This window comes from Trichechus manatus, unplaced genomic scaffold, assembly GCF_000243295.1.
Source record: "Trichechus manatus latirostris isolate Lorelei unplaced genomic scaffold, TriManLat1.0 scaffold00186, whole genome shotgun sequence".
In the NCBI taxonomy this organism is placed as follows: Eukaryota; Metazoa; Chordata; class Mammalia; order Sirenia; family Trichechidae; genus Trichechus; species Trichechus manatus.
The window spans coordinates 5040591-5057790 of NW_004444122.1; the positions used below are offsets into that span (position 1 = coordinate 5040591).

The 17200-nt window shown below is 39.3% G+C and overlaps 1 protein-coding gene across 1 annotated transcript in view; it reads right to left on the bottom strand.

The window, feature by feature from the left end:
• Positions 1 to 17200, bottom strand: part of ADAMTSL3 (ADAMTS like 3) — a gene marked incomplete at its 5' end in the record, with an annotated part of 256278 nt that overhangs the window by 171988 nt on the left and 67090 nt on the right. Inside the window, 5 exons of the mRNA XM_023741699.1 lie at positions 2053 to 2137; positions 4214 to 4361; positions 14013 to 14217; positions 15148 to 15198; positions 16278 to 16416. Coding sequence (XP_023597467.1) covers positions 2053 to 2137; positions 4214 to 4361; positions 14013 to 14217; positions 15148 to 15198; positions 16278 to 16416 — 628 coding nt within the window. The remainder of the gene's footprint in view (positions 1 to 2052; positions 2138 to 4213; positions 4362 to 14012; positions 14218 to 15147; positions 15199 to 16277; positions 16417 to 17200) is intronic.

Sequence of the window (17200 nt, forward strand, 5' to 3'; positions counted from 1 at the left end):
CATTTTCCAAAATGGTTGTATCATTTTGCATTCCCACCAGCAGTGCATAAGAGTTCCCATCTCCCCGCAGCCCCTCCCACATTTGTTATTTCCAGTGTTTTTGATTCGTGCCAGTAATGCCGGGGTGAGATGATATCTCATTGTGGTAGAAAATATATATATTTTTAAAGCCACCCACTTACGGTATTTCTCTTAAAGCCACACTGGTAACTGAGATACCTTCCTTAAACCCTTAACTCCTTTGATCTCTGTAACGACGGACCCTCCTAGTTCTATTCCTTCCTCCATTCACTACTTTAACTCCTTCACCATCCACCTCTTCTGAGTTCCCTTTTTCCTCTAGAACTCCAAGCTTCTGTCATGAGCTCAATCCTCTTCTCTCTTCACTCAGCTGCTTTGGGGTCAGTCACTCTCGCAATGTCCACAAGTTCTTCTGTGTTCACATCCAGGCTTGACAGCAGTCCACGTGGAAAAGCTCTCAGCACATCATAAGTGTGATGTGCCCATTCCCTTGGCCTGCATCACAAGAGGCATGGCGCTTTCTCAAAGAGAAGTAATCCACACTCCCTCGGGACTCATGGCTGGGTTGGACCAGAGTTAAAAAGATGTTGATAAATGAGAGTATGTTCTGAAAGGAGTAGTGAGGTTCGTAAGGGATCTAAAAACAACAATGCTAAAAACAAAGAAACTGCTGAAAAGGCTAAGAATGATGATTTGGGGGAAGACAAAACTCTCGGGATCCATGACAGCTTTCTTTAAATTTGTGAAAACTTGTCACATGGAATAGGCATGGATGTATTTGTTCTGTTGTTTCAATGAGCAGAAGTTAGAAGAAGGTATATTTTGGCTCAATAAGAGAAAAAGAAATTTGCAAATAACCTGAGTTATTCAACATATGAATGAGCTGTCTCTTAATGCAGAAAACTCTGCTGTTACAGGAGGTATTAAAGAAGAAATGACTGTTTTGAGAGGCAGGTTGGTCATATAACCTCTGAGATTCCTTTTCCTCCAGTGTTCTGTGAATTGCTCCTTTGCAGACAGTCTGTCAGCACCATGAACTTAACATGTCTGACAAGGAATCAGCTGTCCTGTCTAATACTTGAGTCTGTCATTGGTGCTGTTGTTCATTCAGACTCCTGGACTAGAAACCTTAGAGCACCTTTGATTCCTTTCTCTCCTTTAGTCCCTGTATCTCTCTCTCCAGCATGTTTCTTTGATTTGCTCTTGATTCTTAATTCCCACTGACACTCTCACAATCCAGACTTGTGAAATCATAAGTGGACTGCAGTCACTGGATTTATGATTTGGAATGAACCCTGAAGAGATGGAGCCCAAATCAAAATCAAATCCATTGCCATCGAGTCGATTCCGACTCATAGCGACCCTAGAGGACAGAGTAGAACTTCCCCATAGGGTTTCCAAAGAGCAGTTGGTGGATTTGAACTGCCGACCTTTTGGGTAATAGCTGATCTCTCAACCACTGCACCACGAGGGCTCCAGTCAAGCCCAACCTGCTCATTTTATAGGGAAACAGAGTAAGACACAGAAAAATTAAAAGACTTGTCTAAGGTCACTCAGTCAACAGTGGTGGCTGTAGGCTCTTTCCACTGCCCCATACCACAGCAGCCCTAGGATTTCTCCTTACAGTCACTCAGTTCAGCTAATACATTTTAACTTAACTGGTCTTATGGAGAGTGGCCATGATTTAACTGTGGGGCAACTGCTTTGTTTTCCAATGGTGTGGTGGTTCTTGGTCAAATCATATGTGTTAATCTAGGAATAATCCTCAGTCTCTTAATTGTAACAGACACCTAGGTCTGCTTTGAGTTAAATAACATTGCTCTTTTCTGTGCTTCTCACAGATACTGCCAAAGTGAGACTGCTGAATTGTGAAATACAGAAGAATTCTAGCCAGCTCAAGCTCTCTAGAGTCTGAAAATCCAGGTCATTTGGATACTAAATGTATCACTGTACTCCAATGAGTACAAAAATTACATATATCATGTTAACTGGCTATGCCCTGATTACTCTCATAAAAGGTCCTGGACTCACGTTGGTTCTTCCGTTGCTATTCTGGTCTCTTCTAGTTCTTGTGCTTGTTTTAGCCAAGGTAATTTAGCTTCCACTGGACTTTTTTCTAAGAAAAAAAGGAACATAAACAATAAGTGTAATTACTATTAATCATTAAGGAGTTGGATACATGATTGTTATTCACTGAAGATTTTAATAAACAGGTCACATTTTTCAAATGCAAATTGAGTCCTTTAGCACAGTACATTAGGTAGCTTCTGGATCGAACCAAAAAATTCTGTCATAGTTTTTAATTAACAAATTATCAAAATGCAACCAAAATAATTCCATGGCACAACTGAATGTGCTCTCCAAGTTAACATTAAAATGCCTTTCATAAATCAATACCAATCTCTGTTCTTTGCCTATTAAAGCTCTTACTTCAATCATATCAGCTTGCTTGCTTTTGCCACAAATTCTTCTTGTCCATTGAAGAAAAAAAATAATAGAGAAAAGCAAATAACGTGGAGGTTTAGGAAACTGGGAGGAGGAGAGAGTCCATACCATGGCTTACTCAAACCCTCATTATTGTTATAGTTGTTGAGAGAGATGATTACCAGTTACAAGTGGCATGTAAGAGCAAGATGGTGCCCCTTTCTTTCCTTTGAAGTCTCCTTAGATATGAAGAAAAAAAAAATCTAGTTATGAAGTGATAAGGGAAATACTTTTGAGCCACTTCAGGGAAACCACAGACACGAAGAAAGTAGCTACGAAAGTGCCATTGAGAGCAGAAGGGAGGGGAAAAGACTTCACTGTGGAGTTGTATAGGAGCCCTGATGGCACAACAGTTAAGTAGTTGGCTGCTAACGAAAGGTTGGCGCATTGAACATACCCAGTAGCTCCGCAGGAGATAGACCTGCAATCTGCTCTTGTAAATGTTACAGCCTAGAAAACCGTACGGGGCAGTTCTACTCTGTCACATGGGGTCACTATGAGTTGAAAATCGACTAGATGGCACCCAACAACAATATACAGTTCTATAATCAGTGTTGGTACCCCCCACCCCGCTTCCCTGTGGTAACCACTGATTTTTCTGGAAGATAGACATAGTCAAACAAATATTTGTTGGAAGGTTAATTATGAGGCTATTTGTATGGATAAGGAACCCAGATATAATGAAAGAGGATTATCCCCATCCTTTCTAAAGTACTAAGGAAGACTCTTTGACTAACAGGTGGAAATAATCTTTTTCCATTTCCAAAAAAAAAAAAAAGTATTTGTCATGAGGATTGTAATACTTTACTAAAGGATATGGAAATAATCATGTATAGAGAGGAGTACATATCCAAGAAATTATGCCAAGACTTCCTACCCATGAATGCTACCCATTTCTTCTAATTCACAAGGGACAATGAGAACTACAGGAGAAGCCTAAATGCATCTGAAGATCTAGCTTGGGGACTGAAAAACTTCATTCGTTCCCTGCTAGGCACTAAGACATATGATGAAGATGACATTGTTCTTCCCTCAAGAAACTGACAGTTCAGTGGAAAGGTACGTACAAAGTACTGTGGGAACAAAGAAGAAAAGAAGAATGGGAACCCTGAGAGAAGGTAATCTCTTCCTGCTCTTCCCTCTCCTCCTTCTCCTGCTTCTCCTTTCTTTAGTCTCTTTCTCCTCCTGCTCATCCTCCTTCTACCTTTTTTTTTTCAGTGCAGGACTGGATCAAATTGTTTTATGTCCACCAAGAATGTTAGTACAAGGCTAGACAGACAGGAACTGCTCACTATATACTGAGACAACAGGAGCTCAAGATTTCTCTCCAGATCAATAAATCTCATATGCCCAATCTCTTTATCAGGTTGACAGGTGTATTGTAAGCTGTCTATAAAACAATTTTTATTAGAAAGTTGTTGTTGATTCATAGTGACCCCATGTAACAGAGTAGAACTACCCCATAGGGTTTTCTAGGCTGTAATCTTTAAGGAAGCAGATCACCATAGGAGATGGTGAGAAAGATCATCTTTCTGCTATGGAGTTGCTGGGTAGGTTGGAATCGCCAACCTTTTGGCTAGCAGGCAAGCACTTATGGGTTGCACCACCAGGTAAGAAAGTCAGTGAGTTGAAATAGAAATGCTGCAATATTGGAATGAGAGCTGGAAAACACCATTTGATTTGAATTTAAAACACCCTATAAACTTACCTTTTGGTTTATAACACGGGATGGGGATGATACATTCTTCTTTGATGTGTAACTTCAATTGTGGATTGCAGCCCCCAACATGCTGTCCACGGTGGTTGATACACAGAACAACCCGGTAACGTAACCCTCGGCCACAAGTCACTGTGCACTTCAAAGGGAAAAAAAAAGGAGTGAATAACAGTCTTTCACAAGAAGGTATCCATAAAGATATTAATTTGACATGGCAAAGGAAAACCACTGATCTACATGAACATTAAATACAGAAGACTTTTGGATAAATATTGCATATGTGAGGGTGGAGGTATGACTTTCTATGATGCTTATACTTCTGGACCGCTCCCTAGTAACCGACTCCTTTCAATATTCCATTTCAAGAGTATTTAAGATGAGGTCACAGCACAAGAAAGATCAAAATGTCTTGAAGTTTTATAGCTCAAATATGAAAGAAACTTGATGCAAGCTTTCCTCAATTTGATTAAAATTTTACATGACATTATCAAAAACAATTTGTAAAGACTAAAGAAACTTTTCTAAACTATCAATAAAAAAATCAAATTTTGATTTGCCGTGCTAGAGGAAAGATTGAATTATCTTTCTACTCTGTCTGATCATACAAAATTGCTGTTATACAAAGAGGCCATCAAAAAGTTCAGCCAAACGGTGTAGGAAAAAAATATTACAAGTGTATCAACTAATTAAAATTGATAATCATGCTACTTTTTCCTGAATTTTTGTAGTTTGTGTTGTCAGTTTTTTAAATTTGTACTTTCCTGCAATTTTTTTCTTATTCTAAATAAACATTCACTTTGATACCCAATACTTGTGTTTTTTATTCTTTTTCTTAAAGAGTCACCCCTAAATGGTATAAACTTCAGGCCCTACAAATCTTGGATCCACCCCTAGGAGGGGCTGAGAGTCCTTGAGCACCTGCTTCAGGTCAGGCACAGCATTGCATATGTGATCTCCCTAATCCTCCCAGCACACTTTCAGGTCAACAGCTTTATACCCATCAAACAGATGAGCAAACAAACAGCTCACTTCCTAAAGACCTTGCTCCAGCTCACACAATTCCTAAGAGGTAGAGTGGCATTCTATCCAAGAGCCTCCTGTTGCCCAAGTTGTGACCTTGCCACTACTCCACAGAGCCCGAAGATTCTTTCCCAAGTCTGTAAATGCTTTCTAGGCTGTTCTAGACAGAGAGCTTTTTCAGTATACACACATCTTCAGGAAGGGAAGAATGCTGGGATATCTTTATCTTATTTCATCACACTACTCTTGTGACCACTGAACAAATACTGTAATAAATTTAGTGAAGTTGAGATTAGACCCTGTTTCTAGGTAATTGACTCACCTACCCCCAAATTTATTAATTTGAAAGCTTAGATTCTGAGAAGCCAATATTTTATATTGGCCAAGTGTTATGGGTTGAATTGTGTCCTCCCAAAAGCTATGTTCAACTCCCAACTCCCAGTACCTGTGACTGTGAACCTTGTTTGGAAAAAAGGTCTTTGAAGATGTTATTAGTTTAGTTAATAAGAGATCATACAGGAGTAGGGTGGCTCCTAATCCCATCTGAATGGTGTTCTTATAAAAGAGGAGAAGAGACACAGAGAGACAGGGAAAAGACGACCATGTGAAGATGCATCTACAGCCAAGGAACATTTGGGGCTACCAGAAGCTGAGAGAGACAAGAATTTTCTCCTAGTACCTTCAGAGGGAACATAGCTCTGATGACCCTCTAAATTCAGACCTCTAACCTCCTGAACTGTGAAACAATAAATTTCTATCATTTAAAGCCACTCACTTTGTGGTACTTTGTTACAGCAGCCCCAGGAAATTAACACAGAGTTTTCTAAAGGGAAATGGGACTCTGCCGTAATAGATACCTAAAAATATAGAAGTATCTTTGGAATTGGGTAATGAGTAGGGGCTGGGAGAATTTTGAGGTGTATGATAGTAAAAGCCTAGCTTGCCTTGAAGAGACTGCTGGTAGAATTATGAACATTAAAGGGGATTCTGGTGAAGGCTCAGAAAAAAGTAAGGAGAGCTACAGAGAAAGCATCTATTGTTAGAAACAGAATGTTGCTAGAAATGTGGATGTTAAATGTGCTTCTGGTGAGGCTTTAAAAGGAAATGATGAATACTGAAGAAAAGGCAATCCTTGTTATAAAGTGGCAAAGAGCTTGGCTGAATTATGTTCAACTGTTTTGTGGAAAACAGAACTTGAAGATTTGGAAAATTCTTAGCCTATCCATATTATAAAAATTGAGGAAGTCTGCTCCAATGCCTGCTTCTTTGGAGAGGACACCAAAGGTGTGGCTGGACAACCATTTGTCAAAGATATCAGGTGTGTGACTTATGGATCCTATCAACCATCTCAGTAGAAACACTGCATGAAATAAAGTAAGGCTGTCGGAATTGACTCGACAGCAACTGGTTTGGTTTGGTTTATTTTGTCATACTACAGGTAGAAAAAGGGCCTATGGAGCTGTTTAGCTGTGAACATCTGTTGTCCTTTAAGAAAAGGGAGCAAGGCCACCTTCTCAGTTTCATTTCCAGAGGGCAGGGCCACCTCCTAGGTTCTAGGGGGTAGGACCGCCACCCTGGTGGGCCAGGAGAATAGAGTCACTGCTCCAGTGGGCAGGGTGGTGTGGCTGCCCTCCAGGGTTACCCTCGTGCTCGGTGGGACAGGAGGACAGGGCCACAGCCCAGGGTCTGAAGGGGGGCGCCACCCGGGACTAAGGAGGCAAGGTTGCTGACCAGATGGGCCCAGAGGACGGAGAATTATTTTCAAGCCTCAAAATCTAACAGAATATACCCTGCTGGGTTACAGACTTGCTGTAGCCTCTTGATCCCTACCTTCCCTCCAATTTCTCTTCTTTGGAATGGGAATGTCTACTCTACGCCTGTACCACCATTGTATTTTGGAAGCAAATAAGTTGTATTCTAGGTTTCACAGGTCCACAGACAGAGAAGAATTCTTCCCCAGGATAGGCCATAATCAGAGTCTCACTCGTACCTGAATTTAGATGATTTAGAAGATGAGATTATGGACTTAGAGTTAATGCTGGAATAGTTGAGACTTTTGGGTATGCTGGGATGGAGTGAATGTTTTTCTCATGTAGGGAAGTCATGAAATTTTAGGACCCAGAGGGCAGACTGTTATGAATTGAATTGTGTCCCCCAAAAGGATATGTTCAAATCCTAACCCCTGATACCAGTGACTGTGACCTTGTTTGGAAATAGGGTCTTTGAAGATGTTACCAACTAAGTTAACATGATGCCATTTGGAGAGGGTGTGTCCTAATTCCATCTGAGTGGTGTCCTTATTTAAAAAAAGAGACACGCCCAGAGGAAACCTGGCCATGTGAAGATGCACCTACATTCCAAGGAATATCTCAAGGTGCCAGAAGCTAGAGAGACAAGAATCTTCCTCTTAGAAACTTCAGAGAGAATATGGCCCTGCTGACAGCATGAATTCAGATTACTAGCCTCCTTAACTGTGAGACAGTAAATTTCAGTTGTTTAAAGTCACCCACTTTGCAGTAATTTGTGACGGCAGCCCTAGGAAATTAATGCATCAAAGAAGAAAAAAATCTGCCCAAAGAGAAATAAAAAGATATAACTTTGCGGAAAGACTAGAACTGATCAATCCAAAGGATACTGTCTTCCATGTAGCTGATCTAAGAGCTGGACACTTACCTCGATGATTCTGTCAGTGTTTACAACATTTCCAGAACTCCTCTTTGGAGCCAAATAGATCCTCAATGATAGCAAATCCACATCACTGAGAATATATTTGATTTCTGGAAAAAGTGAAAAGTATTAAGTGTCAAGTATGGTGTATGAGATGAAAGAGATGAGATGGTTAAAAATCCTTTGCCTTAAGTGCTGATTAAAACAACAACAACAAAGCCAGTTGCTGTCGAGTCTATTCTGACTCTTGGTGGCCCCATGTGTGTCAGAGTAGAACTGTGCTCCATAAGGTTTTCAATGGCAGATTTTCCATGGTATTGATGTGAGTGCAAGGTGAGAGGAGTGTATAAAAGCCAAAAGCCAACAAAAAAAACTTATAGATAGTAGTTATAAGAGCTGAGAATAGGCTCTGCAGGTTGTAGTTGCAATACTGTTTGGGGGATGAGAAACTGAAAGTCCCCAATGACTAGGTAACAAATCCTTTTGCAACTCAGGTGGTATTCTTTGCTTTCAATGACAACTTTGCAACAGGAGCTAATCAAATGGTCAGCTGAGGGATCATTAAAAATAATTTTTGATAATAAACCACCACGTAATTTTGATGTATAAATCAAAGAGTTCGAAGAACTGAATTACACTCTTAAAATAAAATCCTTCCATTCCAGTCTATTTATTTATGTGAAAAAGTTTTCCCAGTATGTATGTATGAAAAAAACAAAAACAAGCAATAAACAATGAGAACTGAAAACGAAATTATTGCTGAACCTATGTCTCATTCTGGCAATGAACACAAGGGTTATTTATTTTTTTTTAAATATTTTAGGACTCAAAAAAATTTTCAAAAATACTACAGAGAGTTCCTGTGTATTCCTTACCCAGCTTTCCCCAATGATAGTCTTTACATAGTCAGAGAACATGGTCAAAAACAGGAAATTGATATTGGTACAATATATGAACTCAAGTACAGACTGTATTAGAATTCTATGTTTTTTAAAATTGATTTTATAAGTTTATTTTGTGCCTGGCAACTTTGCTGAACTCTATTTTAGTTCTTGTATATTTTCTGTGCATCATATTGGGTTTTCTATGTAGGTGATCCTATTGTAGGGACTATTTTTTTAAGCCCCATTTATCCTCTAAAAAGTTACTGCAAATGAAAATTTACTTTTTATGTGTAATAATTATTTACTAAAAATTTGATCAATTGTGTACTAAAATTAAATCTAATAATAACTCAGTCCAGAAGAAATTTTTAATACTTAGAGCCTTATAGCCAGTTGTTGTTAGGTGCCGTTGAGTGGGTTCCAACTCATAGCGACCCTGTGGACAACAGAACAAAACACTGCACAGTCCTGTGCCATCCTCACAATTGTTTCTACTCTTGAGCCCATTGTTGCAGCTGCTGTGTAAATCCATCTTGTTGAGGTTCTTCCTCTCTTTTGCTGACCCTCTACTTTGCCAAGCATTATGTCTTTCTCCAGTGACCGATCACTCCTGATAACATGTCCAAAATACATGAGAAATCTCACCATCCTCGCTTCTAAGGAGCATTCTGGCTGTACTTCTTCCAAGACAAATTTGTTCGTTCTTCAGACAGTCCACGGAATATTCAATATTCTTTGCCAACACCATAATTCAAAGGCATCAATTCTTCTTTTGTCTTCCTTTGGTTTTCCCGTGCATATGAGGCGATTGAAAATACCAAGGCTTGGGTCAGGCACACCTTAGTCCTCAAAGTGACATCTTTGCTCATCAACATTTTAAAGAGGTCTTTTGCAACAGATTTGCCCAATGCAATGTGTCATTTGATTTCTTGACTGCTGCTTCCATAGGCGTTGATCGTGGATCCAAGTAAATGAAATCCTTGACAACTTCAATCTTTTCTCTGTTTATCATGATGATGCATATTGGTCCAGTTGTGAGAATTTTTATTTTCTTTATGTTGGGGTGTAATCCATACTACAGGCTGTAGTCTTTGATCTTCATCAGTAAGTGCTTCAAGTCCTCTTCACTTTCAGCAAGCAAGGTTGTGTCATCTGCATATCGCAGGCTGATAACGAGCCTTCCTTCAATCCCGATGTCTTGTTCTTCTTCATACAGTCCAGCTTCTCAGACTATTTGCTCAGCATACATACTGAATAAGTATGGTAAAAGGATATAATTCTGACACACACCTTCCCTGATTTTAAATCACACAGTATCCCCTTATTGTGTTTGAACAATTGCCTCTTGGTCTATGTGCAGGTTCCTCATGAGCACAATTAAGTGATCTGGAATTTTCTTTCTTCACAGTGTTATCCATAATTTGTTATGATCCACATAGTTGAATGCCTTTGCACAGTCAATGAAACACAGGTAAACATCATTCTGGTATTCTCTGCCTTCAGTGAAGACCCATCTGACATCAGCGATGATATCCCTCCTTCCACATCCTCTTCTGAATTTGGCTTGGACTTCTGGCAGTTCCTTGTTGATGTACTGCTACAATTGTGACAAGTGAGCACCTCCAGCTCTGCATCAGTTTGTTGAAACAGCTCAACTGGTATTCCGCCAACTCCTGGAGCCTTGTTTTTTGCCAACGCTTTCAGTGCAACTTGGTCTTCTTCCTTAAGTATTATCAGTTCTTGATCTTATGCTACCTCCTCCACTACTCATCTGTCAGTTTGTCACACTGTGGTGGCTTGGGTGTTGCTGTGATGCTGGAAGCTATGCCACTGGTATTTCAAATACCAGCAGGGTCACACATGGTAGACAGGTTTCAGTGGAGCTTCCAGACTAAGACAGACTAGGAAGAACGACCTGGTGGTCTACTTCTGAAAAACTTGGCTGGTGAAAATCTTATGAATAGCAGCAGAACACTGTCTGATATAATGCTGGAAGATGAGCCCCTCAGGATGGAAGGCACTCAAAATACGACTGGGGAAGGGCTGCCTCCTCCAAGAAGAGTTGATCTTAATGACATTGATGGATTAAAGCTTCATTTGCTGATGTGGCATGACTCAAACTGACAAGAAACAGCTGCAAATATCTATTGACAGTTGGAACATGGGATGTACAAAGTATGAATCTTGAAAAATTTAAAGTCACCAAAAATGAAATGGAACACAGAAAGATCGATATCCTAGGCATTAGTGAGCTGAAATGGACTGGTATTGGCCATTTTGAATCAGACAATCATATGGTCTTCTACACCAGGAATGACAAATTGAAGAGGAATGGCATCACATTCATGGTCAAAAAGAACATTTAAGATCTATCCTGAAGTACAATGCTGTTAGTGATAGGATAATATCCATACGCTTACAAGGAAGACCAGTTAGTACGGCTATTATTTAAATTTATGCACCAACTACGAATGTTAAAGATGAAGAAATTGAAGATTTTTACTAACTTCTGCAGTCTGAAATTGATCAAACATGCAATCAAGACGCATTGATAATTACTGGTGATTGGAATGCAAAAGTTGGAAATAAAGAAGAAGGATCAATTGTTGGAAAATATGGCCTTGGCGGTAGAAACAACACTGGAGATCACGTGATAGAAGTTTGCAGTACCAACAACTTATTCATTGCAAATATCTTTTTTCACCAACATAAACAGTGACTATACACGTGGACCTCGCCGGATGGAATACACAGGAATCAGATCGACAACATCTGTGGAAAGAGACGATGGAGAAGCTCAATATCATCAGTCAGAACAAGGACAAGGACAAGTTCATGCTGAAGTGAAGAAAATTACAAGTCCAAGAGAGCCAAAATACGAGCTTGAGTACATTTCACTTGAATTTAGAGATCATCTCAAAAACAGATTTGATGCACTGAACACCGAAGACCAGCCAAGTTGTGGGATGACATCAAGGACATCATACATGAAGAAAGCAAAAGGTCATTAAAAAGACAGGAAAGAAAGAAAATACCAAAATGGATGTCAGAATAGACTCTGAAACTTGCTCTTGAACATAGAGTAGCTGAAGTGAATGGAAGAAATGATGAAGTAAAAGAGCTAACCAGAAGATTTCAAAGGTCGACTCAAGAAGACAAAGTAAAGTATTATAATGAAATGTGCAAGGGCCTGGAGTTAGAAAACCAAAAAGGAAGAATATGCTCAGCATTTCTCAAGCTGAAAGAACTGAAGAAAAAATTCAAGCCTCAAATTGCAATATTGAAAGATTCTAAGTGCAAAATATTGAACAACACAGGAAGCATCAAAAGATGACGGAATACACAGGGTCATTATACCAAAAAGAACTGGTGGACCTTCAACCATTTCAGGAGGTAGCATATGATCAAAAACTGATGGTTATAGCCAGAGGAAATTAAAATAAATTAATATCAACTGCTAGGCATAGTTTCTCACAGAGAATAAAATATTGAAATCAAGAAGACTTTAAAGCATAAAAATATATTACGATAAAATTCTGTGTGGTGAATAGACTGAAAATATGAGTTCAAGGAGAAAAAAAAGTTAAAAAAAAAAAATCCAACTAGTTAAAGAAGAGCTTGTTTGTATGCTGTTTAAGTGAAAGATGGCAAGGATAGAACCATGGCATTTAGATTCCACTGGACACATTTAAACGTATGATGCAACACTTTTATTTTAAAATGTTAGCATTCACAACATGTTGGAAATGATATCCTTTGCGAGTATTTAAACTTGTAATGAAAAATTTTAGACGTCAACCTAAATATATACGAAGGAATATATAGTTTTTAAAGTTGTTTTTAGGGAATATGCAAGCAAAAAAATTTTTTGATAGCTACTGTCCTAACAAGGTCAAATCAAATTATAGATGGTAATGACATTGTGTCTAGGAATATCAGAAAAGATTTTGCAGAGGAGGTAGTGTCTGAACTGGGGCTTGAAGTGGGTCTCCTCAGCCCGCTGTCAGAAAAATCACTTATGATCATCCTTCAAACTTCAGTTGGAGTGCCACCTCCTTTCTGGAGCTTTCCCTGACACCCCCAGGTGGAGTTAATCATCCCACCTCTGTGTTCCTGTAGAACTGAACACCTGGTACTGCTCATGCGTGATATGACACTGCTGCGCCTGTTTGTCTGCATACCTGTCTCTGCAAGTAGATTCTCAACTTTTGGGGTTAAGAACAAGTTTTATTCACTCATGTAGCCAGCAGTTGACATGCAGAATAAACAAATAGATGAATAAAGGAATGTATGCATGCGTATGTTGGACTAAATATGGAGAGATCACTCAAAGGGGCTATAGAAACTCAAGTTTCAATTATGTTTCACTCCATAGAAAATAAAAATATTAGGTAGTAATGCCTGAATTTTCATATTTGAACCAATTCAATTGTACTTTATTTGTTTTGGAGGTCTACTAGGTCATCTCTCTAGCAAGCAGAAACTCCCTAGCGAGAGGAAGCTAATATGACATGAGGCCTTGTCGTTATTCTGGGACGGTTCCTTTCTTCTCTTTGCTCTTTTCCCATCACCTGACCCTCAGTGACTGATACTGAAGCTTCCAACTAAGCTGCCTGCCTCTGGCCTGTTCCAACACTAGTCGATCTTGACTCACTTATTTAAAAATTAACATATTAATTTTCTTTCAACAAAAGTCATAAAGCTTCTTATTAAGTCCTGGATCAAGGACATTTCTGATCTCAAGGTCAGCATTTCCATCTTACCTTTCAATTCTTAGTAACATGGATTCTCTCTTAAACTAGATGAATTACGGACTTTTTCAACTTTCAGTCATTCCATGTCATTCCTGCCTTGCTAGGTCATTCCCTGCTCAGCCATCCCCCACAGTGATGTTCTCTATAGCCTGTTACTTGTTTAAAGTCTACATATCCTTCAAAGATCCATTATACACTACAACAGAGACTTCTGGACAACTCTGTTCCAACAATGGGTCCTTGCAGACATACCATAGTCCTTAGTGTTAATTATCCTTACCTACATTGATGCTTGCGGTCTCTTTTACACTGTCCTCCAACTATCTTCCTAAGCTGTTGGAGAGTAGAGACCATGTTCATATATGACTTTGCATCCTCCATGCTGTCCAGTACAGTGTTCGGCACATAGCAAAGAGTCAATAAAATCTGCGATTTCATTGAAAGAGGCATGTCCTCACATTTTACCTGAGACCACTCCATAGCAATCCACTTGGGGCAATCGAACAGATTGCAAGTTTGCATAACCTTGGGTTTGGGTGCATACATGCACTTCCATTCTTCCACCTGCAGTATCTCTCCATGCATGGACTCCTCAACACACACAAAGCTCCGTCTCTGAATTCCTCCTCCACAGGACACCGAACACGCAGTCCAAGGATTATGTTCCCAGCTCAAAAGCAAACAAATAAAAACACATTATTCATTTGTTTGTTTGTCTGTTTCAGGTATACAAAGATGTCTGTAAAAGGTATATCCTCAAGACATCATTGTGGCTCAGCTGAAAGAGCTCCGGACTTGGAGTCATAGACCTTAGTCTTAACTGTCACACACAACCTAGTCACAAGACTAATTTAACTCCTCTGAACCTGAGGTTTCTGTCCAGTAGAAGTGGTAAACCTGCCCTAGCTACCCTTCATAGGGTCACTGTGAAAATTAAATCAATTAAAATACAGAGTGTGAAAGCATCTTTAAATTGTCTCCAAACTACAGAGTTCTAATGGACAATATCACTGGAGCATCAGAGAAACTCAAAGTCAGAAAGAATCACACTAGTCACCCAGGTGTAGAGGGGGATTCAAATCTTTGAGCAATTGCAATGATTGAGCTTCCTCTATAATGCTCAGTCATCCCAGATATGCTTGACACCTCCAGTGATGGGAAGCACCTTTATGAGGCAGCCTATTCCACCTGAGTCTTAGAAAAATCTTTCTTGTCATTAAGTTAAAGCCTGTTTTCCTTTAGCTCTGTAAAGGGGCTAATATATACTCCTTGTACATTTCAGACTATTCCTACAGATGCTACAGTTCCTTGCAAACTTCTTGTACTTGTTGTTGCTGTCAATTCCCACTCATAGTGACCCCATGTGTTACAGAGTGGAACTGCTCCACAGGTTTTTCAAGGCTGTAACCTTTCTGAAGCAGATTGCCAGGTCTGTCTTCCGAGGCACCTCTGGGTGGGTTTGAACCACCAATCTTTCAGCTAGTAGTTAACTGTTTGCACCACCCAGGACTCCCCTTGCAAACTACTTAGAGTAAATCACAGAAAAAAAAAAAAAAAAAAAAGGAAAGAAAGAAAGAAGGAAAAGAAACATGCAACTCACCGAGGGAGAGGTTGGAAGTGGTCATAGGGCATAATCTCTTTAAATCCATCACTACAAATGAAATTATTGTGAGAGTATTTGATTTCAAAATCAACTAACACATTTATTCCTTGATTAACATAGATTTGACATCCCAAGACAGAACTCTTTCAAATTGAAAACTCAATATCCCAAGTATTAGAACTATTCCTAAAAAATCAACCACCACCTCAGTTCTTTGTGAAAATGTAGAAAATTGAATTAGCAGTCTTTATTAATCAGAGAAAAATAAGTTTCTTAATTTATATAGGTCTATTTATTGCTATTTATCATCTAAAAAGTTATTCTGATGAAATATATAAATTTTATATTAACACACTGTCATATTAGTAGGTCTTCAGAAAACCACTTTATTTCAGAGAATTTGTCCTTTGAAAAAGTCCCTATTAAACAATTCCGTTCAACCAGGATTACAGGAAATGGGCAGTTTAGTGATAGGAAATGAAATCCACTGAGAACGCTTCCTTTTCCACTTGCACATCTCTGTCTTAGCCAGCTGGCAGATATCTGGGGGATTCTGGGACTTGATATCGCACTGTTATTTTAAGATACTGCAGTAAAGCCAGGAAACTTCCCCAGGCAATCCAAGTCAGCAGGTACTAAATTATGCAACAGGATAGTTTATGCATAGCTTTTCTGCTTTGGAACAAAAACTCTCTACTTCCTTGCACAATCCATTATTTATACTGAATTTAATACGAATACTTCAAAAGTTAAAGCGTGGTAACGGGTGACCCAGTTTAAAAGCTAAAATGGTGGGTTAAGGATATTTATGACTGTCAGATGGACTAAACATTGTAGTTGGATGAAGAGATACAGCAGGAGATGCTCAAAATGGTTCGTTATAAAGAGCTTAAATATCCACAGCACATGGACACATAGCCCAGTACAAGAGAAAGCCAGCCTGATGAGCAAATGTGTCCTGGTTCCTATTATTGATCCAGTTATAAACGTGAACACAGACACCTGCCACCAGTGTATGTGCAAAGTCAGGAAATGGAACGTATGTCACCCTGCAAAGGTGGATCAGTCTGAGCTGCAGCTGATTTGTTTCTTTCTAGAATAAAGTGGGCATGGGCCATTATTCAAACCTGGATGGGCAAGGATCCATGCTGCATTCCTTCAGTTTGGGTTTGGGTTTTACATTTTCAGGGTAATAATGGCAATAATGGTCAGGAACCACCCTCTTCAAGCGGATATCCACACACTCCGCAGAATTGAGCTGATAACCTAAAGGGGGAGAAAGAGAAGTCTGAATACTGCATTGGTTTTATTTTTACTTGGCAAATTTATCACTTGACACACACCTTCTTTTTTTTTCCTCTTTAAGAGACTTAACCTAGTAGTTCTCAATTTTGGTTGTATAATAGAACCACATGGCAGCTTTTAATATATAGTAAAGCCAAGGCCCCTTCACGGTCCAATTAAGTCAGAAGCTCTGTGGCTGGGGTCCAGGAAACCAGTATTTTTAAAAAGATTCCAGGTGATTGATTCTAAGGTGATTGAAATGTATGGCCAAGATGGAAAACCACTACTTGCACTGACCATGGTAGAGGTAGCCTTAGCATTTATAACTAAAAAGTTACAATAAAACCAGATGTTGTTGAGTTGACCCCAATTCATGGCAACCCCATGTGTTTCCAAATAGGACTGAGCTCCACAGAGATTTTTATTGATTTTTCAGAAGTAAATCACCAGGCCTTTCTTCTGAGGTGCATCTGAGTGGACTTGAATCTCCAACCTTTTGGTTAGCAGCCACGTGTGTTACACAATAGACTCCTTTTAAAAATGTTTGGACCTCAGCAGTAGAAGTTAGTTATTCTCCTCAGTTCTTAATACATTCTCATCATGACATTGCCCCTCCTTGTTTTCTCTATATTTCCTCCTCTTTCCCATCACCACTCCCATCCCACCTCCCAGAGACACCCATTTCAATCTACTTTTTGTATGTTCTTAAATATTCACGTCTTATGTAATATCGTTTTTGTGTGAATATACTTTTAACTTAATAAAT